This window comes from Malus sylvestris, chromosome 5 (assembly GCF_916048215.2).
Source record: "Malus sylvestris chromosome 5, drMalSylv7.2, whole genome shotgun sequence".
NCBI classification, from domain to species: domain Eukaryota; kingdom Viridiplantae; phylum Streptophyta; class Magnoliopsida; order Rosales; family Rosaceae; genus Malus; species Malus sylvestris.
This window is the reverse complement of record NC_062264.1, coordinates 5,298,947-5,326,036: the sequence shown is the minus strand read 5'-3', so window position 1 is coordinate 5,326,036 and position 27,090 is coordinate 5,298,947. Positions and strand designations below refer to the sequence as shown.

Genomic DNA, 27,090 nt, shown 5'->3' with positions numbered 1-27,090 from the left:
ACCCAAATTATTGAATATTTTTCTGAAAAAATAAAACAAAACTAATGAAAAAGGTTTTAAAATTTTGAGTTTTAACGATAAGGACAAAATAAATGGTAAAATGAATAGTACCATAATTGACTTTTTAGTGTAAAAATATGGTTTTTCGTTAAATGAACAGTACTGACAGCTTTTCGTTAAAGTTACCAAAAATAAAATCATACCAAAATATATTGAAGGATGCTACCGACATTCTCATATTCTAAATTTAGTTTTCGGCCTCTGCTTCTCGTTCTTTAATATTGCACGATAATCAAAATTGGCTATTTTTTAATTTACATACTAAAAATCAATTATGCAAAAAAATAAAATAAAATTAAACGTTTAAATTGACGTTGCAATATTCACATATACATCTCCCTTTACTTTATTTTTCAATACCTAATTTCTCTCCTCCAATGAAATTTTGTTTAGTTTTGACTAGAATCACCCGAAAGTAAATAGGATCATTTTTGCTTGTCACCATAATTATGGTGTATACTTACTTTACACCTCATCATCAAACACATGTTCTTTCAACTAATTATGCACCCTAAATATATTAGAGGATGCTATCAACATTCTCAAGTGGATATTCTCGGTCCATCTCTCGTCTCTTATTCTCATACTACAATATTGCACGATATGTGAAGAAAAAATAAAAAATAAATAAAAATAATGGGTTTAATTCACGTTGCAATATTCAATACCTAATTTCTCTCCTCCAATGAAACTTTGTTTAGTTTTGACTTTACTCACATCACATGGTCCCGTGCTACGGAAATGATGTGGAAATGGAAATGAGGTTCCAGCCAAGTAATCAAAACCCCAAACTATATCAAATCTGAATCATCAAATATATAGGTAATAACAACCGCAAGTCGATTATTTCCGGAAGAAAATGAAGCTTCATAATACGTAGATTGGTAGGTCACAACGCCGAATATGTAAAAATAGTCCCAGAATCGTAGTCGAAAATCTCATGGTGGTAAAACACGAGTAACGTTTCATTGGTTTTTCGGTTTCAAACCAATGAACATGTTTGGAAGAAAGATCAATTCTGCAAGTACTTGATCTCATTCTCGGTGTTGCCGTCAGATGGTTCAGCTTCGGCAAATGGCCTTCGAGGAGTGCAGGCAATGCCTTTAACAATGGAAGAATATAGGTCGAATTCTGCCTTGAGTTTCAAGCAGCAAGCTTCTATCCACTTCTCAGCTACACTTGTAGCTACACTGTCTTGGCTGTCCCTTTCATGTTCTTCAATGGCAGGTCGTATCTCATTGTATAGAGATTCAAGATGAGTGGCAGCATCGTTTTTCATCCGCTGCGAACAAAAGTTTTAACATGAACAGTTTCGATAATAAACCACTGCTGAGAGTGTGACAAAATCATTTAAGTTAAAATATTAAAACCATACTACAACAAAACATAAATAACACAACTCCGTGGAGCATACATATCCATGTAAGGGCAAAGTTAATGACGATATTTTGGTCCACCGACGAGATCAATAAAAAACTGAAAAATAAATACCTCATAGTTTAAAATTTCCTCTTGTGCTTCCTTTGACGCTAAAAGCGCAGCAACAGATTTGGCGTCGACTTGCTTTTGTGCACCATGTTTCAACCTTCCATTATATTGTTTTGATCTTTTGTTTGACAAGGACCCTGATCCAATGTGATAATTCCGACCTGCAGTATTACTGCGGATACGAGATATCATTGCATTCTTTTCTGAAATAGCCAGTTGATTGTCTTCTGAATAAAGTTTCCTCTCCATGTTCACTTCTGTTTTTACCTCCATAACTACACCTTCCATTGGAACAGAATCAAGTGATTGCACAACAAGAGCAGTAGACATCAACTGATGTTCAGAATCCACAATGACATTCTCCATCATCCCATCAACATCAAACTCAGAGCTTGAGGAGTTCACAGCCCTGAAAAGCCTAGACGAAGGCTCATCCTCTGCAGAATCGTACAGCGGAATTTTCTCAACGGAATATCTGTCACAAAGAGGCAGTTATATGTGAACATTAAAAGAAAGTCGTAAATAGAATGCACTTCTTCAAAAAATCTCTATATATCTATGTGCGTGCGCGAGTGAGTGGCATGTTTCGAAAAGATTTTACATTGATACTAAGACATAGTCAAGATAAAACTGTGTCTAAAACCTATACCTTTCAACTACATAGGCCAAAAGTGTTAGAATAGTTCTGAAATTTAGCAAGATAACCAGTCCCACCAGAGAAGTGGAAACTACTTGCACTGATCCACTCATTTGATTCATGTATCTTATTGAACAAAAAAAGTGATATGGTTACCCCGTTGATCAAGAATTTAGATTTTTGGAAAATATCTTGATCATCCAATAAAAAGGGTTTCTATTTTTCCAAATGAACGATTTGAAGACCTATTGATTCTAACAACTGATTTTAGAGTTGATTATTAGGACCTTTCAACGGGGATATCCTCGAAACTCAGTCTTCCACAAAACTCATAATTCTATGAAGAGTTTCCTCTTTTTACCCTATCAGTCCAGTCAAGGGTCTGAAACGGCTCAAGAGTTCAGGTCAAACAAGAATTATTTTTTTTACAGGAAGCACAAAATATACATATTAAGGAAAAAAAAAGTATTTATAGAGACGAAAAATGTGTCCATCTATCAAAAGTATACAAAATTACAAACAATATAATTACAGGAAAAGAAAAAAAAATTATAAAATATGAAGAGGCATGGACACGACACTGGCACATCAACAATGACAAGACAAGTTTTAACAAACTAAAATACCACACACCATGGATGCAGGAAGTGTACACTTTATTGTTTTACAGTTTAGTTTCATCTTTATGCATACTTAGCTTGTAATTAATTCATCTAAAGTTGATAGTCAAAAGGTTTGTTGATGCACAAAACCGGAGAGGTCTTGGAACAACGTAAATCCGACCATCAATCTGCAAGAAAGTAAAGAACACAAGATGTATCGTGGTTCACCCCAATGTTTGGGCTACGTCCACACTGATGTTGATTGTATTTCTCTCTAACTGTATGTATGGATTACAAGGGTGAGGGGGAGTCCCCCAGAGAAGAGAGTTTGAGAGAGCCTCTGTTTAGGGTGAGGATGAGAGCCCTTTTTTTGTGAGGGTGAGGAGGCCCTTTTATAGAATAAGGGATCCTCACTTATTACATATTTGCCCCTTCATTTATTACATAATTACCTTTGAGTCCCCCGAGTATTTATACGAGGTCTAAATACGGAGGCCCTAAGTATGGTATAAACAAGGTTCATTGAAGGAATGTAAAACCGAAGTCCTAACACCATATAAAGTACTACAGCGTTAGCTCTGTAAGTGTCATGAAAAAAATAAAAATAACAATATAGAAATGCAAAAAATATAAGAATAAGTATTCATATGTAACCCCATATAAAGTACTACAGCATTAGCTCTGTAAGTGTCATGAAAAAAATGAAAATAACAATATAGAAATGCAAAAAATATAAGAATAAGTATTCATATGTAACCCTTTCCTATCGTATAACATCCACCTAAAGTTTTTACAGTTTCTTAAAAAAATACTAAATTTTCACCTCAACTATGTCATCGAAGTGTTGGGAAAATGTCGAAAGGGTGTTCGGTGGTAGAAAATGCATACAGACCATGTAGAAAAGCACTGTGTCGTTGTCCGACAAACACAACAACTTTGAAGAAGTGTGGTTGCTAGATTACAATTTACTCATGCCTATAACGCGAACATGAGGAACTAATCAAAGGGAACAAAATTTAGAACTACAATAACTAAAGTATGAATCTACAAGAAGCAAGTGCATGCAGGCCGACCAAAACACAGGCTAAAGACATGTTAAAGTAAGAAATTCATGCAGCAATCCATTCTGCAAAAACAAACTTTGAGGAGAAATGCATCCCAATGTATGGTACATTACCTGTCATCATCGTCTTCCCATAGGTAAGTATCCTCCTGTTTGTAAAACAGTTGCACAACACAGGTTAAAATATTTAGTAAGAAGAACAATTTACTGAACAAAAGGAAAAAAAAAACAGTAAAATACACACCAGAACTTTCTATAAATACACAACGCTAACTGCTAATAATAAATAGAAGCAAACCAGTACTCGGACAAAGGCAAAATAACAGCAAATGAACACCAGAAATCCTATGAACACCCAATGCTAAATGCTAAAAAGAAATGAAATGAATAAATAAAACAAAACAAGCCCTACAAGATAAGTATGCTAATACAAATAGGATTAAACAAAAATTACATGGAACATTAAAAAAACATACAGTATAGAGAAACTAGTTTCTCGTATGCTGATTTTATGATTGAAAGCACTACTGATGGAAGACCGATACAATAATGTGGGGGGTTTTAAAGGATTCTCAGTTCTTCCCAATTTCGTTGATATGTGCACGATCAAGATACAAAGTGTATTGTTTGTAAGTTGACATGTACAGTTAACTGATAAGAGTGGTGCACGAGTGTGTATAATCTACTCTAGTGTACTTAAGGTATTTTGGTAACATGAGATGGTATGGATGGTATGTATGGGGACTTGTGGCCCTCCCCTACACATTACATTTGGGGCACCTAACAAGGTATGGTATTGGAGCAATGGAGGGATACATGGTATATCTCAGGCCAACCGTTTGTTTATCATTGGATACCACAATTGTCAAATGCTGCCACTATGAATGATCTGTAGGATACAAGAGAAGCTGGTAGCTTTCGTAACAGGCGACATATAGGATGCCCTGTCCATACTATAAGGTTTAACACTTTACCACTAAGTCTATTATCTATATCACTGGAAATATCTGTTTCCATTATTTGTGTAGGGTTTGGATCCTCATGGTGGGATTTGCAGCTTTCCTAACAAGATCCACTTCATGGCCTCTCCTTCAGGGCACATTTGTGCATATAGACGGTATCTCCTTTCAGAGCACATTTGTGCATATACGTGATCAAACCTGACCATTCTAAGCATATTTTTCAGACAGTTTGGATTTGTGACTTGCACCTGACCGAGTCAGATTTGATCAGAGCTGACAAGAGATTTGAAGCGTAAAATACAACTAGTATACACAGTGTCCCATCCTTGTGCAGCTGGTGTATGATATCTGATCCAATCAGACGTAATGGGAGGCACAGGATGCCCTGGCCTTAAGAACACCTACAAGAAACATATGTAACATTAATCTAAATTGTCTTTCTACAAAAGATATAGAACAGTCCATTATTATGGGTATCATACCTCCACGCAATGACAATCATTCATAAAACCAATAGCAATCTGTCGACGCCTTGGCAAAGGAACTGGTGCCGACCGAAGTGGTAAGAAGGTAAGGCACTGAGTAGATGATAAGTGGAAAAGCACGACCTTATAGCATGACGCTATAAGATGACCCATGTCAGGCATCATCATCCATCTATCAAATGGTGCTCTACCTTCATCAAAGAATGATAGTATCTGTGCTAACTCACGAACCCTGTCTGTGCTGCCATACAACTCGCCATAATGTGCAGAAAATGAAGACAACTCAGTAAGCAAGTCATTACGCACTTGCAAGTATCCATTCTCACCCATTCCCACTAAATCAGCAACTGCCCTAAACCCGCAGTGACCATCATGACATACATCCTTGACTTGCTGAATGAAGGGCCTCAATCCAATTGGGAATGCATCAATATACGAAATACCTTTCATTGACAGCGTCCGGTAAACCTGCATGAATATGAAACCTTATGTATAAATGGGTAACTGTATTATATTCGATTTAGTAACTGGTATCTTTATTACCTTCTTCTTGGTTTGCTCCATTTGCTTGTGTGTAAAATTTTGCTGACCATCCATTGGGCTAGGTGAGTGACTATCCACAGATGCAGATCTCAAATCAAATGCATATGGATCCTGTTGAGTGGACATATCAATTTTCTCCCTCAGTTGACCTCGTAATCTGGATTTAACTCCTGGTTCAACAAGATTAGTTGTATAGGGTGCTACAAGTTCTCTCACTCTTTTCCTGAGCATCAACCTATTTTCTGCATTTGCCTCCAGAAAGTATTGTTGAAGCAACTCCAACTCAGGAAACTCATTCACATCCATAGAATCCTGAGCAGAACTAGGAGGTAGTATATCAAGTTTCGTCCAATGGGGGTCAAGAGACTCAAGAGGAATTGGCTGACACTCCCTCTTGTAGTTCACAATCTCATGGGCACAAGGTAGACCATGGGTTCGGGGTATGACACAACCACATCCTGAACCATCAACACCAATTGAGGTGGCTAGTTTGGACTGAGATAACACCTTCTCCAATGCAAACATACATACAACTCCTCTCAGATATTTGAATTCTGAAGACTTGAAGCTTTGTTGTGTGACCATCAAACACTTGTCAAAAGATATCTTTATGTCAGTGTGCTGTAACTCAATAAGAGAGTGTATACTCTCAAAAGAACCCTCAAAATTTCCCAGGCTCATACCAAGTTCCCTCTTAAGCTTGGTATGTGCACCCTTGGCCCTATTAAAACATAAAAAATTGCAAACATGTTAACACAAAGTTACAAACGTCATAGTAAACCAATGATGTAACATTGAATGAGTAATATAACTTCATGAAATTACCTGTTTGATGTTACATTACCAAAATGCATGATCATGTCCGTCCAAGCCGACACAAATCTGTCCTTGAAAGGATTCAACCATGTGTTTGTAACATATTCCATGACCTCAGTATACATACTAAATTCTCTCTGTAACACTGCCAGCTCCCGTATGTAATCATTTTCTGTAGGAGAGGTCACCAGTACATTCCACTTCATAATAAATCTATCACACCTTTCCTTGGACTCAAACAAGTTTTTGCATTTGGCCAACACATGCTTATTAATATGCCATTTACATAAAAGATTTTTAGCGGTAGGGAATACTACCTCAATGGCTCTCATCAATTGCAAATCCATGTCTGTGACAATTACATTTGGCATGGGACACTCCACCATGACACCACGCAATTTACTTAATGCCCATATGTAGTTGTCTTCTTTTTCAGAATTCAAAAAGACAAATGCAATTGAGAATGTAATATCAGTGGATGTGACGCCTACAACCTCTAGTAGGGGATAATAATACCTATTGGTCTTGTACGTGCAATCTATCATCAAAATGGTTGGAAATGCACGTAACAACTCCAAACTCACAGGATGCGCCCAAAACAAGTCCTGCACACTATCTGACATAGGGCACCTCCTATGCCACTCGACATAGTCATGCTCATTCAACTTACATAACAGTTGTTGCATTTGAGACCTCCCCGCCTTCTCTTTAACTCTTTGCCTTTGGCGTGCATTATAGATCGTCCTTATGGTTGTAGCATTGAGTTCATCCCTTTGCTTCAATGTGCTCAGGATTTCTTTGGGTCGTACTAAATTCTTTGACAAGTCTATCAAGAGTGAAGCCTCCTGCTCCGATAACCTCCCTGCATATGAACGCCCATCAGGATACTCAGTGGATGCATGGTTATGCACTCCACATACAACCTTTAGCATCCATCCGTCCCCATTCGCTGACTTCTCCCCTTTCAATGTGAAAGGACACCCACACTTCTTTGTGCCTGTCCCACGTCTTTTTTTGGCAGCCCTAGTTTTCTTCTCCTTAAATCTTCCACCCCTCTCACAACCTAATGTAACTCTTGGTTTTGTACTCTTACAACCCATATCAGATCGTAATGTCACAATAACAAACCCATTTCGCTTGCCCGTCCGACGAGCCCACTGCATCAAGGACTCTCTAGTCTTAAATATCTACAAAACAAAAGAAAACTAGCATGTAAGTACCCAAAATATGCATATGGCTCTTATTGGACAAGCATTTTAAAGACAAAGTCGGTTACCGCATAAGTAGTAAATTCACTTGTGAAATCCATTACACAGTCTGAGATAACCCCACTATCTCGAGCAGAATTGTTGTCCTGCATTCTCAAAACAAGTTTGAACAAAGAATATGTTACAAGAAAAAGCCATAGTCACTATTGGAAGCATTTCCACCAAACCCAAAGCTAATGAAGCTATCTCATAATAAATTCCATTATCAATTTAAAGATAAAGTTGGTAACCTCATTACTCGTAAATTCACTTGTGTAGCCCGTTGCACATTCTGAGCCAACCCCACTACCTCGAGAAGAAGTTTCGCCCTGCATTAGAGAAAACAAGTTTAGATATAGAATTTGGTCAGTGTTCTGTTAGAGAATACAGCACATAGAAAGAATTGTGTGGCTATACTGGCTCCACTTTCTTGTTGGTGTGCAGCCATTTCTGGTCACACGCCAAATGTCCTCTGCAGCAATATCTGGCTACACTTAATGAATGGTTGTTCGGCCACATATAACTGCACAGTACATTTGGTGCTCAGCTCTGAGTAACCAAACAAAACGTGAGCCCAGTTTTAGTAACCACCAGAACAAAACAAGCTCAACTAATTTGGCAAATAACATACCTTTCCATTCTCACTGACTTGTCATACATGATGATTTGATGCTCCATTGACCAAGAAACTCAATATGGGTGGTATTATGTGATTGGGGTTTATGGAGTGATGAAGGGCTGATTTTGAAGATTGTGATGGGGTTATGGTTAGTATTGGATGGTAGGGTGGGTATAAGCCTGAGTGAGCTATGGTGGAGTAATTGGAAAACATTTTAAATGTGAATTAAGTTGTTTTAAGGTTATAATGGTCATTAAGAAGAGTTATTAAAGCTTAGAGTGCGCTGGTCAAGCCTAAAACATTATAACCACAAAATTTCCCTATATTTCAACATGTCAAAAACAACCCAATTTGGTCCCAAATTTGGCAAAGCCAAAATCATTAAAGAAACCCAATAAACTGGTCCATGAGACACCGTAAATATTTATTTTTCAGGTCGTTAGTAGTCTTTCTGAGGGAATAAAGGAGATAAAACCAGAGATTTCTCTCTGCCAAACACCTCAATGTTTACTAATTTTCTCAATTAAGAGCCTAATTAAAATATCGTGAACTCTATAAAACCCTCTTTGCAAGAATAAAAACCATTAAAAGAACAAAAATTGGAAGTTACCAACTGTTCAACTCCCAACTGATGATGGAGATGCTGCCATATAGTAACCATTCAAGTTTTTCGTTGCATGCTTCTGAAGGAGTCAATTGGTTGTGGTAACGCTGTGCAGGGTTTGAATGATAGAGACTTGGGGTTCTATTTACTAGGGTGTCAAAAAATAAAATAACATAAAGCCCATACTAAAAGAATTCCCTTTTCTTAAATAAAGTGTGAGCTTGCTAAAGCATACCAACTCAAAGAAAAGGCTTACACCACACTTTTTTGAAATTTCGCAGAACACTTGCATGCCTAAAGACACTTTCAGGTTGTCTCTGTGAGGAATGCCTAAGCTTTTCTTTCTTTACGCTATTTGAAACAATGCCTCCAAACTAAGCATCAGACATATACCCCCATAAAAGTTTGTAGGACAATTGCAAACCGATAGAAACTGCAAACCCCTAAAACCATTTTATAAGCATAAAATATGTAATTATGATCCTGGAAAGTTTATAGCATTAGAGAGGTTAGGCAATGAATTTCAAAGCAAACAATGGGACCATGCCCAGAGAAAAAGAAACTGAAAAGATCAAAAAAAATAAAAATGTAACCAGAAAGATTGCAGAACTTGCATTATGCATCACAGGCAAGATTTTAATTTTCAAGTTCAACGGCAGTATCCAGATAATTTTATAATGAGAAAATAGATAATGTACAGCTATGGAGATAACAGCCACTTATAGGCTATAACACACCCTCGAAATGACTTCTTTTTCATCTTTAATATCTAAAATGAAGACTTGTATCCAGAATGTTCAATCAATAAATTACCTGAAAACCACGAGACTTTGCCCCAAGAAATCCTGAACAGCTTGAAGCACCACAGAGGCAGCGAACCTTAGCTCCCCCATACCATTCAAAATTGTAGTCATATGCCAGCTCAGTTCCTACCAATATATCTTGTTTTGCAAATATTCCAACCCTAATTTCCCCCAACACGTTCCACTTTCTTGTCTCACAATTTGGTTGGCTGAAAACGTGAAGGTGTAATAACTCAATCTCAACTTGGGCAAGTAAATAAAATAACAGCTAGTTGTTCTAAAGATATACAAAATTTTCCCAAAAAGATTTGCGAGATAAGGCTCACCATGAATGATTTATAAAACGAGCAACGCTTCCCTTTTCAGTTGCATCAATAGATTCAGAGGCATTGAGAGAAATAATAAATGCATCTCGGAGACCTACATCAATGCAGAAATTGAATTCAGCCTCAAATAAAGTAATACAAACATATATTTGGTAAGCCTATTAAATCACCTTGAGTTTCATAAGCGTGAGATCTTTGCTTTGCTTCTTTCCATGATATCACTTCCCCACAGTACTCAATAATAAATTGTCCTGCCTGCATTGTGTAAAGCAAATCAAATAGCTTACAAGAAATTACAGATTCACTCAAAAGATAAAGAAACTATAAATAGCTCATAGACTTATAAAACTTCAAGGTTCTCAGTTGAGTAAAAACAAAAGTTCCAAAGATAAATAACATACCAAGATGCACTATACAGTTCAAATGTTTCAAAAAGAAAAAAGAAAAAAGAAAAAAAAAAAAAAAGCTACCAGAAACTTGCCTAAAACCCAGTAATGTGTATATAATTGACTCAACTAAATAATTGAATAGCAAAGAACCCAGGTAAAGAGGAGTCACTTTACAGTTGTAACAAATCAAGATAAAACTAGTAGGCTATTACCTTTATATTCTCATTAGCTAAAAGACCCCAACCACGACCTTCTGTTTTAAACAACTTTGTCTTGGCATATTCACATTTCTGAAATCTCTGTTGACAGTAAACAAACAAGGTATCATAAATGAATAATAGAAATTTCATAGTATTTGAACAGGGAATTGAATATTCAAATTATCTTAAACTCACGCTAAGTACATCATTATCCCAATATTTTCACGAAAAAGGAAAAGGTGTTCCAGATAATTTATTAGAAAATTAAAAAACAGCATAAAGAATGTTACAAAAAATAGAGAATTACCGATGCAACTATAAAAGACAAAGATTGAATAGTGGTGCCATTGCCAACCTCATCTATTTCTCCTCACCCACCTTTAACTAAATTTTGTGGTTACAAATAGGATGATGTCGCTATCAAATATAAACTTTCCTTGTATTTGGTAACAAACTCCAACTCCATTGGTAACTGTGGTCTCACCACCATATTTACTCTTTTTTAAATAATAAAAGTTTTACGAAACAAAGGCAACAAATAATGAAAACTTGTCCATCTAACAAAGGAGATTAACCAAAATAACTGCACAAGCAAACTAATCATAATTTCATACTCCCCCAGTCCCCAACCCAGAAAAACTAAACTTAAAGGAATGACCCTAAAATGGTTTGTCAACTTTAACGAATATCCCAAAAATGCTAAGTCAACAGAGTGGTTTCCCAATAATAGGACGAAGGTATACCTTCTATAACTTGGATTGCGCTTGGACAAACCTAATGTTGTAAATCTCATTACTGACCAAAAACAAAATCTAAAAGCACATCCATAAATTCTGAACTGCAGAACCCATAAATATATCTATTGTTCAGAATTTCCATCTACATGCCAAACTATACCGTTCTGAACCATAAAAAATTACAAGCCCCCATTGCCATACAAAAACAGTTAAGTCACAATTTTCAAGCCATAGACAACTTTCATGTACACGCTTATGTCTGTGAGCATATAATCATTAGTATGAGGCAGGTGGAGTGTGCATGCGTTGGGGTGAGTGTGAATAACATCTTATTCTTTCTGTGAAGAATTGAAACTTTTGATGGATGAAAAATCAGTTAAGATCAATACTAAACCAATATGCTGATAAACATTACAAGAGGATAATATGAATTGGCAAATACAAAAGACAATTGGAAATAAAATAAATAAAATACAAATTGGTTAAGTATTATAATCTTCTACAATCACAACATACAAAGTCCTGAATTATACATGGCGATGCCACGAAGGCTTACATATAAACAGGAAAAGACAAATATGAAGAAATAATATGCAAGCAAACAGATCCATATTCACAAACCCACGAGCAAGAGGTGGGAGAGAAGACACACACACACACACACACAACACCAGAGGAAAAAAAAAATATTTACCTGATTCTTGCAATAGACACCACAAGGGCAATGCGCAGGAGTGCATTCCGTGTTGGTTAGTACATTCAAGCACCTCTCTCCACATGCACTTTCAGGATCATTTTCATCATACTTGCATTCACATATAGCAATATCCTCCTCCGTTTGTATCTTGTGTCTGCAAATAAATAAATAGAGGGAGAAAGAAACCTTGTTATATAATTTCAAACTGTCAACTGCTAATACAAATAAATAACCAACGATAACCAACTACAAAAACCTTTCCTTGAACCGATTAGCACATAAAAGTTGCAACTAAACAGTGTTCTGTCTCATTGGTTCTCTCAGGCTGATATTACTTTCAAGTGAGCAAATAATTGCATACCATATATCTTAAACCCTAAACCCTAAACCTCACAGTGTAGATTCAAAACAAAATGAAACAGACCATCAATCCTCCCAACTGCATCCGGCAATTAAAACACTTAACAGAGCCCACATTACAGGCAAAGACAACAAATTGAGAAACCCAGAAGACAAATTGGCAAGTCATCTACCAATGCAGTTCGATTTCCACAAACCCAATTGCACAAAACTCATGCCGAAGCTAAAAACTAACAGAGAGACAGTGATTGTAACTTACCTTCTATGCAAGAACTCGTTTTGCTCAATGTGGGTGTACCGCGGCCCTTGTCCGGTACACTGTTCCGTCAAGCAAAGCAGCTGGCGCGCACAGTGTTCTTCAATCTGGTCAATTTCAGTGTGTGTGTGATCTGCCTCTGACTCCATAGCTTTCTGAAAGCTGCGATTCTTTCCGGTCGCTTGGTTTCGGGTCGAGACACTCCCTCCCTCCCTCACTCCCTCTTACTGAAATTCCTCTTCCTCTTCCTCTTCTTCTGTGTCCCTCAACCAAAACCCTCCGCTCGGTTTCTTCCTAGGTCTTATCTTCTGTTTCTTTCTGAGAACTTTTTCATGTGACTTGACCATACTGCCCCCACCCCCGCACATCTCTCTCTACTAGTAAAACACCCAGGCGAGCAGGCCCATCCAGGAGATGAATCCGGGCGGCCCAGCTCGGGCAGCCACTGCAGCCCTTCTGTCCACAACAAGCCATGGAGCCCCAGGCACTCCAGCTCGTGCTGGTCCAGGCGCGCGAGCCCAGATGCAACATCACCTACTAGTACAACATTAAGGCAATTTGTCCAAATTCAAATAAACAACCCATCAGAACCATATATGCTGTCAATAGCATATTATATAATTCATAAATTTAAGTGCATCCAACTTATTCCACCTCTTTTCTTCAAAAAAACAAAAACAAAAAAAACTTATTCCACCTCCACCTCTTCAAGAAGCCAACCAATCTTGAGCTCAGGTTTTTTAATGTCAGAAAATATCACTCTTCTTTGAAAGAAATTTCATTATGATCGGAACACGAATGGTACACCACATGTTATTATATAAGTGGTAGGATGTTTTATTTTATTAAGTTGTTCTCTTTTTTTAAGCAAATATATCACAATTTGTATAATGACATGTGTTTCAGGTAAATTGAAAAATCTCTCCTCTTGTCAAGCTTACTTGTAAATAGTCCTTTTGCAAAACACCACATTTTGCAATCCCTTTATCCCGTAATTAAAAGATTCAACATTGTGCATGACTTCACTAACTTTCCCCCGTCCACCAACTACTGCGTCATTCTCATTTTTCTTAGCTTGTATGACAGTTGTTGAGTATCCCGTTTTCCCCTTACAAGATGACCTCGTCAGTTGAGGGGTTTCAACTGATCTGACGTATCTTTATAAAAAAGTACACAATAAGGAAATTCAACAAGGAAAAGGATTCTTGACGGATCCTTTTTTTGGGGATTCCGTGATCGTGACCGTTCATCGTGCATCATGCAATCAGAAATAAATTGAAATTTAAAATTTAAAATTAAATATAAATAGTACCTAACAAAAACTGACCGTACGATATACGATAAACAATCACGATCACAGGATCCCCATGAAAAGAATCCGACAATGATCCTTTTCCATTCAACAATAGGGTTTAGTAACTAACTATATACACACGACTGCATGATCACATTGATGTAAACTTGAATTGAACCATCAAAAACCCCAAACGACACTAATATATACGACTGCTTCACAAATATGCAAAAACAAACGAATGTAAAGTAATGAGGAAAAGAATTACTTGTAAAGTTTTTCAGACATATCCATGATGAGATCCGCATAACCACCAACCACCTTAACCCACACCCAGATGGAACTAATTAAAACAATTGGCATGACGTATCTTTATAGGAAAGTACACAAACAAAATTAGGGATATGAAACTAATTAAATGGTAATTCTCCCATATGCAAAAAAGAAAAAACAACAATTTTTGTCATACTCAAAAGACTAGAAACCTAAAGACTAGAGGTTGGAGAGTTTGTCAAACCCTCACCAACAATAGTCAATCCAGGCGAGATCCTATCCCAATAGGGGCACATAATTTCGTTACAGCCCTTGCGAAGGCAAACTGAACACTTGGAAGTACCACACGAGGATCTTTGGATTTATTAGATAAACTGATCCGTTGTCATTCTTGTCGGGGTAAAACTGAAAGTGGAGTCTAAGAAAACTACACCTTTCAATTGAATGGTTTCCATCCGTTTTAATAGTGCAAACAAATAAAAAAAAATTCCAAATATACTCAGCGATTATGTCTCAATTAATACAAAGTTAAGTAAAAAAAATAAAATACAAAATAACTAGACTGACCTCTGAATAGAGTTCCCGTAAACTTATCAGATAAAGCAGAGGCCTTCAAAGCCAACCAAATTCGCTTTTTTACCTCATCCACTCGTTAACTTCAAATCCTCAATTTTATAACCAATGATTTTCCTCTGAGCTAATCGTCTTACGATCTAACAAAACACTTAATTACTTGTTTCAATTTGCTTCCTAGAGCGCGCGCGCGCCCACACACACACACATATATATATATATCGGGCTTCAGTTTTGTAAATTCATGTAAACAAGTTGGACAACACAGACAATTATGCCAACTAAATAATTTACATTCGAGATTATATTGTATTTGTACATAGACACGATATGCTTCGAGTGTCTGTTAAACATATATCATTAAAGAAAATAATGAGCCTTCTTTTTTCTCCCAAGCTACTTGATAATACAGTTTGAGCTCACAATGTACAATCCGAATGGCACTTCAACTTCAAGCAAGGTTACATGTGATCAAGAGTTCTGTACTTCCGTATTCAAAGGTAAAACTTCCTGATTGCAATGCAGATATGCTTTGCAATTGAAGTATCTCGTACGGAGATAGAAGCATAACTGATGGTTACTATGTCAAGGGCAATATCCAACTTGATAGTCACTGGAAACCATCAAACTACCTCGACAAATAGAACCGTAGTTATACATTGGTTCTAGAATTGTCTAGCATTTTCAATGCATGCCCTGCCACCTTACATGCAAATTTGAAGTAGAAAAATCTAGTTCATTTGCAACTGGACAAACTGCAAGTCTTCTAGAAGCTTCAGCCTTCCAAGCTTGCTACTGTATTTGCTAGAGTTTTCTAGAATCCAAACACCAATTGGGCTGGTGTTGATCTTTAACAATCAAGCCACACCCCTGCTTGTGAGTAGCAAAATCATCTTGAAGCCACAAAATGATAGTATTAAGTTGGTTTCTTTTACCATTTGTTTATAAATGACAGTATTAGGTTGGCTTCACAACGACAATTTATTCTCTTTAAGAAACTTGAAGTGCGACTAAATGAACGATTGATCTATTGTCAACTTTCATAAAGCACCAGACGAGAATAATATTGAGCATATGAACATGGCTAATCTTATTGGCGTGACACAAGATTTAGTAAATAGCTGATCTAATTGATTTGCTCATTAAAAAATAATAAAGTCAACACTCGTATAATTTAAACATGACTTCTTATAGCACAGAAAATAAAACTTTCAAACTTGTAACTCATACGTACAATATTATAATTACATGAACACACTAATGGGTGTGTCTTTAAATTCAATTTGTTCTCTGTGAGAAAGTGCAATTAAATGATCGATTGTCAACTTAAAACACATGGCTATAGGTATGGAATCTTTTGTAAAATTATCATTTTCTAGTATGTGAGCATGGTTATGACAAGGAATAAAAGCATATGGCAATAGGTGTGTGGTCTTTTGGCAGATTTTAGAAATTTTATAACATATGAATTTACATGATATGTATGAGAAATATATCTAGTCAACGTTTGTAACCATTAATGAGAAATATATGTTTTAACGTAATACGTGTGCAACATAAGTATGCAACATCAGTTTATATAAACATTAATTCTTAACGTAATATATGTGCAACATAAGTGTGCAGCATCACTGTGCATAATCACTTTTATATAATCATTAATTTTTAACGTAATACTTGTGCAATATCAACTCATAGAATCTTAATCAATTGACATAAGTTTTTTTAGGGGGTATACTTGTGCAGCATCAGTTTATATAAATATTTATTTAAAAGACTATGGATTAGAAAATTGTGCAGCTTCAGTTTTATTTAATCAACATAATACTTGTGCAACATTAGTTTATATAAATATTTATTTAAAGGACTATGGATTAGAAAATTGTGTACCATCAGTTATTTTATTTGTATATATTTTGTGTAGCATTATTTTTATTATACAGATAAGTGTGCAACATTAGTGCTCAGCATCCTTGTTGGCATTTTTTGTGTTGCACTGTATTATAGATATTTGTGCAGTATCAGTTTTATTTATTATAGATTTACATTTTAAAATGCATAGATATATACAATTATTTATGTGCAGTATCAGTTTAACTTTATGATTTTTACTGGTCGCATTTAGTTGTTTTGGATTGTTCATGTTTTTTCAGTCACGGTTTTTTAGTTTTGAAGATTTTAATTAGGTTTTGAACTTATTTGATCAAGTGTTTGGAGAAGACGATTTTTCGTTGTGCTGCTTTTGATTTTCATTGAAGTTCTTTTTGTTTTTTTTTTGCAGTATAGTTATCATATATATTAGTTTATGTAACATCAGTTCATAAAATCATGCAAAATCAGTTGGCATAAGCTTTTTTTTTGGGGGGGGGGGTATTGTAGCATAAGTGTGCATCATTAATTTATATAAACATTAATTCTTAACGTAATACGCGTGCAACATAAGTGTGCAACATCACTTTTATAAAAGCTTTAATTTTTAACGTAATACTTGTACAACATCAACTCATATTAATCAAGTGCAACATCAGTTTTATTTAATCAACATAATACTTGTACAGTTTTAGTTTATATAAATATTTATTTAAAAGACTACGGATTAGAAAATTGTGTAACATCAGTTTTATTTAATCAACATAATATTTGTGTAGCATCAGTTTATATAAATATTTATTTTAAAGGACTATGAATTATAAAATGGTGTAGAATCAGGTTATACGTTTTGTATGCAACATCAGTTTGTTGTATTTTGCAATTTTTGGTTCCCAAATTTATGAAGAATCAATTTTTAGCAATTGAGTTCATGTTTGTATGGATAGGAGACTATTTTTTAATGTAATGTTTGTATAGCATCAATTTTAAATAATCAATGTAATACTTGTGCAACATCAGTGTGCAACATCATTTTATATACACATTATTTTTCAAAGTAATATTTTGTGCAACATCAAACTCATTCTTTTGTTTTTCATTGAATTTCCTTTTTTTTTTTGCAATATAGTTATCACATATATTTGTTTATGCAGCATCAATTCATATAATCGTGCAAAATCACTTGGGCATAAGTTTTTTTTTAGGGGGGACCCCCCAATAAACATTTAATATTTTTCAAAGTACTACGTGTGTAGCATCAGTTTTAATTTTCAACTTAATATTTGTGCAGTATCAACTCATAGAATCTTAATCAGTTGGCATAAGTTTTGTGTGGGGGGCATTGTTGACCGATGAATCTATTGGTTCAAAAGCGTGGGATGGGCAAATCTCACATATGATTAATTGATTTCTTACTTATATTACTCTATTTTTATTAGTATGGTCAATAGTAATTGATGAATCAAATATTTTCAATTAAATTTATCCTTTCAATTGGTTGATATTTTGAACCTCGCCTTATTTTTCAATGTCCATGAATGATAAATAATAGCATAGATCGAACTTAATACTTCAGATGCAATGTCACTTTTTCAACGTAATACATGTGCAGCATAAGTGTGTAGCATCAATTTTATATAAACATTAATTTTCAACATAATACTTGTGTAGCATTAGTTAAGCAACATAATACTTGTGCAACATCAGTTTTATATACATGTTTTTATAACAAGTAGTTATTGAGGAGAAACTTGCCGTTCCCAATTTTGCAAGTTTTATATCATGAAGAAAATGAATAAACAGATTGAAAAAGTTATGTAACATTTGAAATGGATAGATTAAAAAAGAAATGTAACATTCGAAAAACATAAACATATACACTTTACTTTACTTTTTTTTTTTTGGTAAAAATGAGTTATAACAATGTAATTTTAAATATCAAAATTCATAACAATTGAAATGTTAGAAGTCCAGATTTTTTTTTTATTGGTTCAAGATGGTTTTTTTTGTCCTCTACTTCAGCTGCTTGTTTTTGCTCCTCAAACTTCATGCTCTAGCTCAATCTATGATGTATTATTTGAGAAGCAACATCACGGCGCACATAGTTGACTTCTCGCTTGGTGAATGACTTTTTCATCTTTTCGCCTTTTGCTATTTGTTTGATGTAGTACATCACAAATACACTACAATCATCTCTATAAAATAAGTTTGCATAATTAGCATGCAACATCAACTAAAGCAGACTAAGTATACAACTTGAGTTATGGAAGAACATAACTTTAGTATGCAGCATTAGTTATAGTAGACTCATTTAGTATGCATAATTATTATTTTCTATGAAATCTAATGATTGGTATAGAATCATTTTATCATTGAACATTTATCATTGAGCATCAGTTATACCAGAATTATTATGCAGCATCAGTTATACCAGACTTAATAATGTGCAACATCAGTTATACCAAACTTAGTATGCAACATCATTTTACTATCTTATTCATTGCAAAAATTAGTTGAACCTTAAATATGTAACAAAAAATAGTAATTCAATTAAAACATTCAAAATACACAATTATACTTACGATCTAAGCTGAATAGGACATTGTTTATCTTCATCCATTTCAAAAGTTGCATTTGTAGGGCTCCTTCGGATGTAGTCAGTTGTTAAACTTTTCCTTTCATTCAATGGCAAATGGAATAATCTGTCTTTGTTGTTGTACCATTCTTTGACCATTTTGACCTATATACAAATTAAGCGTATGTTTGAAAAATATATTAGGAAATCACTGAAAATATAAGTGATAATGAATTTACACTTACTACTTTATATGCATTGTCATTGTGGATGTTTGTTTCACCTTCTTGGAGGTTTTTTCTATTAGAGTTGTAAACTTTGAAATACCTTTCTTCTGTGTCGAACACAAGCAATGTGTAGTGCTCGTGATTTAGAAGAGGTATAAAGATTTTTCGCGCAACTCCCATTTGCTCGTTTAATTGTTCCCCCAAACTGTGCTTTAATTCTTTCATTTTGGTTTCATTGTTTTCATAGGTGTTGAAGTTCATTTGTTTATCCAGAACATAATTAGTATATGGACAATCAGTATGCAACATCAGTATGAATCATCTGTGTGGACATATGTATAAAACATCAGTATGGATTAAAAACATCTTAAATTAAAAATCCAAATTCTTCAAAACCCTAGCCAAGTTTCTATCCCCCAAAGTCGTATAGAAGAAGAGAAAAGGTTGGGGCCAGCCAAAGACCTTATTTATACTACATAAGTTATCCGATCATTCCTAATAAAAGTCTTAGAATCTGACTAGGAAACCAAATAAAAACAAAATATACTAGAAAACAAAATCCCAATTAAATTAGGAGAATTTGCAATGAATATGTCCCGCCACATTTTAGCCCTAAATATCCTCCAAATCCGGCCCATAATAGCTTGTTTTAAAGATTGGAACAATCTAGACTTGGGATTTTAAACTAGACCCGACCCACCCGTTAAAATAAAATAAAACAAAAATTCATACAAGTCAATCCAATATTATTTTGTCTCAATTAGATAAGCTATTTCAAATGTTCGATTAACTACTAGTAAGTTTCAGGCTATTGTTGGAGTCTCTTTATTTTTCATGAATGGTGTGAAAAGCCATCCACTGCGAGAAAAGGACAACTAGAACAAGTAGATAAAAATATTGCCCTACCGAAACGGAATAGGAAATTTTTTTAGTAGTTAATGGACGCTGGCTAAAACAAAGGGAATGGTGGCTAGAACTCGATCCCAAGCCGCACACAAATAGCCTCTCTGCGGTTGATGTTATATAATCTACTGGCTTAACATATGCGTTTATAGCTGCCGCTAGCATTACAATTCGATACCTACAACCTATTTGTAAATTAAGGTTAGAACTTACAGGTTGCATTTGCATTGCATGTTGGATAATTATTATTGCTTTACATGTTATGTTTGGCCGGATTTAGGCTCTACATTGCAAAAATCAGACTTGGCTCCCCTTTAAAGGACTTTCATGTGCAGGTTGATACAGGTAGTGACATTTTATGGGTGAATTGTGAAGAGAGCAGAATTTTCCTACTAAAAGTAATCTTGGTGTATGTTTTCGTTGCCTTCTTTTTTCGCCCTAGCTACTTGATGATACAGTTTGAGCTCACAATGTACGATTCGAAGGGCTCTTCAACTTCAAGCAAGGTTGCATGTGATCAAGAGTTTTGTACTTCCATATTCAAAGGTAAAACTTCCTGATTGCAATGCAGATATGCTTTGCAATTATAGTATCTCGTACTGAGATGGAAGCATAACTGCTAGTTACTATGTCAAGGACAATATCCAACTTGATAAAGTCACTGGAAATCATCAAACTACCTCAACAAATGGAACCGTAGTATTTGGGTGAGTTTTGCACAATTGTCATACTAAAACTAGCATAATATGAGGAACAAAACTAGATTACATTTTGAGTTGGTTTACTTTGAGTTTGCATACATGGTTGTTGCTATATGTTCTTGTTATGTGTATTAAGCTGCATCTCTTATGGAACAGGTGTGGAGCTAAACAATCTGGGAATCTTGGTAAATCTCCCACAGTAATTGATGGGATACTTGGTTTTGGACAAGCAAATTCATCCGTGATCTCGCAGTTATCTTCTCCGGAAAGGTGAAAAAGGAATTCGTGTACTACTTGGATAACGTGAAGGGTGGTGGAATTTGGGCCATTAGTGAAGTGGTGGAACCAAAAGTGAAAAACACAACTCTGCTAATACCAAATTTGTATGTCACACAATCTTGGAATCCTTGGTAACACTTTTAACTTGATTGAAAAATAAGCTGTAAAATGTTTTTTTTTTTTTTTGGTAATGGGCGGAGAAAATGTATGTACTCAATAAGTTAAGGTCTCTATTGCTCAAACATCTGCATACCTTGTCCTCTTTATTATGTAAGAGAAAACATAGACTTAAAGATTAATACACTAGCCAATAACACAAGGATCAATCAACTAAATCACAATCCTTATTATATGTAACTGTTGAAGCATTCACAACGACACATACCTGCAGACATGTTCATGGATGAAGAAGCCATGAAAACCTGCACATAACCTTCTCCCCTCTGCAAAACTCAATGCTCTCACAAAGCACGCTCTTATTGTAGGCAGAAAACATATACCCACACACATAATACGTACTGTGGAAATATTTGACACTTACCAAGTATATATTATAGAAATATGAATTGTAATAAAATAACCAACAACCTGCCATAAGATCAAGGGAAGCATTGCAGCATACATCTAAAGAAAATTACGCTAGACTCCAGGAAATCCTCAGCTTCAGCAGACTCATATGCAATCATTACTAAACAATGGATGAGTTGTATGATTTGTGCGATATGGGCATGTGGTAAGTCACTTCGTCTACGTCTAGCCTGGAATCAGTGTTCAACTCAGCTATCATATTTGGCATAGGGCAGTCAAGAAAACTGTGGCCATAGTCATTACAATTAACACAGCAAATGGCACGAGCATATGACATATTGTGCTCACACATATTATCCTCACGAATACAGCGCCTACAAGCTAGTTCATAGCCCTCACCAACAATAGTCACGTCAGGCGGGATCCTAGACGAATAGGGGCACATACTTTCGCCACAGCACTTCTGAAGGCAAACTTAACACTTGGAAGTACGACGACGTTTCTTCTTCTTCTTTAAAGTAGGCGGGGCATTCTCAAGTTGTAGTTGAGTCAGAGTCATCCAAAGCCTCTTCTTCTTTCTTCTCACCTGAATCATCTATTTTGTTTGCAGAAATGTTCACAAATTAATAAACTATACAAGATATCATTTTAATTACTTTGTATTCTCAATCTCATTCAAACTAATCACATACTTAGCCAAAGTAAGGGAGCACCATAGCTTTCTTAATTTCAAATTAAAAAAACTTGCACACGAGATACTTAATTGTGAAACTAATTAGGTATAGCAAGTTCGTTTCTTAATCAAAACAAATAAAATTAGGGATATGAAACTAATTAAAGGGTAATTCTCATATATGCAGAAAGGAAAAACAACAATTTTTGTTCAGTATATTTCCTCAAACTCTGAACATGTACATATGGTTATGGAGACTAGTTAAAAGGGTAATTCTAGCAAATTTTGTTGAGAGTTCTACAAAGGTAACCATGGTCAAATACTCAGATATTGCAAAAAACAAAAACATAATATTAATATTTAGAAACAAATAATCAGATATGAAAATTAAAAATAATCTCCCTCATCACAAAGAAACCCTAAAAACAAAAACCAAAAGCATCATACCAACATCTCACCTAGGTGCTTCGGTGGTTGGCCTGGACCGGATCCTAATTCCGTTTCCGGGAGGCGCTTGGCCTTAGATCCGGGTCGGCGATTCCTGTCTTTGGATAGGCGGTACATGGCTTTGTCTCTTTCTTGGAGAAATCTGGAATAGTCGGTATGCACCAACTTTTTCATGTGACTTGACCATACCTGAACCTGAAGTTGGAGAAATTTCCACTATACCTCCAGAACAACATACACGGTAGCAACGTGGGCTAACGATGCAATGGGCTATTTAGATGAGGCTACTAAAAATTGTGAAGAACCTAAAGCCATAATTTCTGCCGTTAATGAATATGCAGCCAATGGAAATTGCGAGCAAGGTTTTCAAAGTTACATTTGGAGTCTGGAATATGAGGTAATTAAATTGTATTATTTTAATGTTTTAGAATATGACACATTAATTCTTTTCAGAGAATAGCTCATGATTGTCTTTGATGATATATGTTTAACAGACACTCTCGAAGCATATTGTGTCTATGTACAAATACAACATAACCCTGAATGTAAATTACTCAGTCGGCCGAATTGTCCCTGTTATTCAACACGTTTACATGGATATGTGCTCGGGATATATGCTCTAGGAAGTGTATCGAAACCAGTAATTGAGTATTTGGTTGGTGCATTTGGAATAGATGCTAAGAGGATTATCTCAGATAAAATTGTTGGTTATAAAATTGAGGATTTTGAGTTAACGACTAGTGTGGATAAGGTAAAAAAAGGAGTTTGTGTGGGTTTGAAAGCCTCTACTTTATACGATAAGTTTACTGGAACTTCATTCAAAGGTTAGTTTGCACTAATAAAGCGGATGGAAACCATTCAATTGGAGGTTGTAGTTTTCTTAGACTTCACGTTTTACGCCGACGAGGATGAAAACCGATCAGTTTTTCTAGTATATCTGAAGATCCTCGTGCGGAAAGATCACGGCCACCACGTTGTCAAAACATTGTAAGTTATACTTTTTTCGTCTTTTTTATTTAATGAGGCTTATGTTAGCATTTTTTTTTTCCAGACTTTGTGACCTAAACTTTGTTTAATTTGTTGTTGGCACTGCAGGCTTGGAAATCTAAAAGCAAAAAGAAATGCAAATACATATACTCATCCCTTAATCTGGCTCCAAGGAGATTACTGTTTACACAAAGTCAAACTTTATTGGAAATAGTTACTTGACGAATTACTGCAACTGTAGGTGCTAAAATAGGTTAGTGAAATCCCAGAGTTTGCCACTGGTAATGGAATGAGATCATTCCTTTACCAAGAAAAGCATAAAGTTTTTGTCGTTAGGTCTCAAAACAGGCTATGGAGAATATGATAGAGGAGGAAGTGTTGCAGGTTAGGGGGTTCAGGGGTGACCAGCATATGCCCCTAAATTTTTAACATCGATTCAAAACGAGGGACATCAATGTCAAAAAATCAGGGGTATATGCTGGTCAGCCCTGAACCCCCTAACCTGCAACATCTCCTCCTCTATCATATTCTCCACAACCTGTTTTGAAGACCTGACCACAAAAACTTTATGCTCTTCTTGGTAAAGGAAGGATCTCATTTTGTTACTAGTGGCAAACTCTGGGATTTCACTGACCTCTTTTAGCACCTGCAGTTGCAACAATTCATTGAGTAACTGTTTCCGATAACGTTTGACTTTGTGTAAACAGTAGTCTCCTCGGAGCCAGGTTAAAGGATGAACATATGTATTTGCATTTCTTTTTTGGTTTTAGATTTCCAAGCCTGCATTGCCGACAACAAATTAAACAAAGTTTAGGTCATAAAGCCTAGAAAAAGAATATCCTAACATAAACCTCATTAAATAAAAACGATAGGAAAAAAAAGTAAAACTTACAATGTTTTGACGACGTGGTGGCCGTGATCTTTCCGCACGAGGATCTTCAGATATACTAGAAAAACTGATAGGTCGTCATCCTCGTCGGCATAAAACTTTAAGCAAAGTCTAAGAAAAATACACCCTCCAATTGAATGGTTTCCATCTGCTTTATTAGTGCAAACTAACCTCCGAATGGAGTTCCAATAAACTTATCGTATAAAGCAGAGACTTTCAAACCCAACCAAACTCCTTTTTTTACCTCATTCATACTAGTCGTTAACTCCAAATTCTCAATTTTATAACCAACAATTTTGTCTGAGATAATCCTCTTAGCATCTATTCCAAATGCACCAACCAAATACTCAATTACTGGTTTCGATCTGCTTCCTAGAGCATATATCCTGAGCACATATGCATGTAAATGTGTTGGAGAACAGGGACAATTTTGCCGACTAAGTAATTTACATTCGGGGTTATGTTGTATTTCTATGTAGGCACAATATGCTTCGAGTGTTTATTAAACATACATCATTAAAGAAAATCATGAGCCATTCTCTAAAACGAATTAATGTGCCATATTCTAAAACATTAAAATAATACAATTTACTTACCTCATATTCCAGACTGCAAATGAAACTTTGAAAACCTTGCTCGCAATGTCCATTGGCTGCATATTCACTAGCGGCGGAAATTATGACTTTAGGTTATTCACAATTTTTACCTGCCTCATCTAAATGACCCAAATAGCCCATTGCATCGTCTTCATCGTCAACCCACGTTGCTACCATGTATGTTGTTCTTCTTGGAGGTATAGTGGAAATTTCTCTAACCTTAGGTTCAGGTATTTCTACAAGTTTATCAACTTCAGGTAGAACTGCACAGATAAAACAGTAGAATTAATGCATTCATGTTCCGGATATAGTACATATAGTAAATTTTTTACTTCTATCCTCATAGCTAGTCAATCTCGAGTCAGCACAGCCGACTAACACATCTTTCAAAACGATTAATGCAATTATGGCTCTGGATCCTTTTTTAGTTTCTGTTTTATTGCCTGTACCTGTACTGGTTCGGTATGGGATACCAAACCGAAATCTTTGTTCCGATTCCCAAACTGATGTTTTCGGGAATCTCAATTTCAAGACCGATCCCAAACCGAATTTTCAGGAATCTCGAAATAGTTTAGGGATTTCGGGACAAATTGGGAATCCTGAAATATTTTTGGACTTTTGGGCTATAACTTGACATATTGGACTTTTGGGCTAAAGTTTAGCCTTTTATATTAAAATTTAGACTTATAGCCCAACCCAATCTGTGCAATCAATCTGTGCATAACTTCATACTATTGGGTTTTTAGCCTTTAACTTCATACTTACCATTGATACCAATGCAATCATAGAAGGAAACGAAAGATCATGAATTTCGTGGAGAAGAATGAAAACCACAGAAGCAAGAATATAAGCTCAAATCAATTTTTGATAACTGTTTATATATAAGGTAACAGATGAATTTCAACAATCAAATTGCCTACCACATGCTTGCAAAAATTAATTCTATACAAAACCATTCAACCATTAATTATTTGACTTGGTCTCTATGAGAAGTAGTGACCCATGGAATTAAATCCACTAATACACATGCAAATGGCCAGGGCCATCCCCACACACATATCTGATACGAGTTTATTATTATTGATATAAACACACAAATTACAGCGAAATTAAAACAACAAAACAAATAAAGAAAAAGGTACTGATGAAAGCTAATGCCACTTTCGCGGGAAACACGATTGCATTTGCGCATGCAACAAGCCTTTTAAACCCATAGGTGACCCAAATGGGACGAGTGAAGTCTCGTGAGGGTTTCCAGAGACGCTACCCACAAACATCATGCATAATTATCATTAACATTTACATGTACCACCGGAGACTGAGTACATATCCACCCCTTGGGAGTCGGGGGTTTTTTGGTGGAGGCGTAATTCGAATCTATT

At 35.6% G+C, this 27,090-nt stretch overlaps 1 protein-coding gene, 1 long non-coding RNA gene and 1 pseudogene across 6 annotated transcripts; 1 reads left to right on the top strand and 2 right to left on the bottom strand.

The window, feature by feature from the left end:
- Positions 1 to 835: 835 nt before the first annotated feature.
- Positions 836 to 13,207, bottom strand: LOC126620991 (histone-lysine N-methyltransferase ASHH1-like). Of its 5 annotated transcripts, XM_050289340.1 has the most exons (12): positions 12,898 to 13,207; positions 12,276 to 12,432; positions 10,857 to 10,943; positions 10,426 to 10,510; positions 10,256 to 10,349; positions 9,940 to 10,138; positions 8,155 to 8,232; positions 7,933 to 8,010; positions 6,666 to 7,843; positions 5,841 to 6,561; positions 5,295 to 5,765; positions 4,393 to 5,213 (listed from the first exon to the last, which is right to left on the bottom strand). In XM_050289340.1, exons 1-12 carry the CDS (start codon positions 13,041 to 13,043, stop codon positions 5,070 to 5,072), a joined length of 3,438 nt encoding a protein of 1,145 aa, XP_050145297.1. In that variant the 5' UTR covers positions 13,044 to 13,207; the 3' UTR covers positions 4,393 to 5,069. The 5 variants fall into 5 exon arrangements, with proteins under 5 accessions (XP_050145301.1, XP_050145297.1, XP_050145298.1 ...); XM_050289344.1 differs by lacking the exons at positions 4,393 to 5,213; positions 5,295 to 5,765; positions 5,841 to 6,561; ... (1 more) ...; positions 7,933 to 8,010; positions 8,155 to 8,232 and adding exons at positions 836 to 1,342; positions 1,552 to 2,023; positions 3,965 to 3,999 and having other exon boundaries at positions 12,898 to 13,186; XM_050289341.1 differs by lacking the exons at positions 9,940 to 10,138; positions 10,256 to 10,349; positions 10,426 to 10,510; ... (1 more) ...; positions 12,276 to 12,432; positions 12,898 to 13,207 and adding an exon at positions 8,321 to 9,923.
- A 7,658-nt stretch (positions 13,208 to 20,865) lies between these two features.
- Positions 20,866 to 22,330, top strand: LOC126622497 (aspartic proteinase 36-like; annotated as a pseudogene).
- A 22-nt stretch (positions 22,331 to 22,352) lies between these two features.
- On the bottom strand, positions 22,353 to 24,518 carry LOC126620990 (uncharacterized). Its single transcript, XR_007622756.1, has 2 exons — positions 23,248 to 24,518; positions 22,353 to 22,711 (listed from the first exon to the last, which is right to left on the bottom strand). It is a non-coding gene; the product is annotated as an uncharacterized LOC126620990 (long non-coding RNA).
- Positions 24,519 to 27,090: the final 2,572 nt, after the last annotated feature.

Excerpts from the sequence above, each read along its gene's own strand:
- LOC126620991 (XM_050289340.1), bottom strand. The coding sequence starts at position 13,043 with ATGGAGTCAGAGGCAGATCACACACACACTGAAATTGACCAGATTGAA. Across the intron at positions 10,944-12,275 it reads GTGTCTATTGCAAGAATCAG|AGATTTCAGAAATGTGAATA; the intron begins GTAAATATTTTT and ends TACTGTCAACAG. Across the intron at positions 10,350-10,425 it reads TCACGCTTATGAAACTCAAG|GTCTCCGAGATGCATTTATT; the intron begins GTGATTTAATAG and ends GCATTGATGTAG.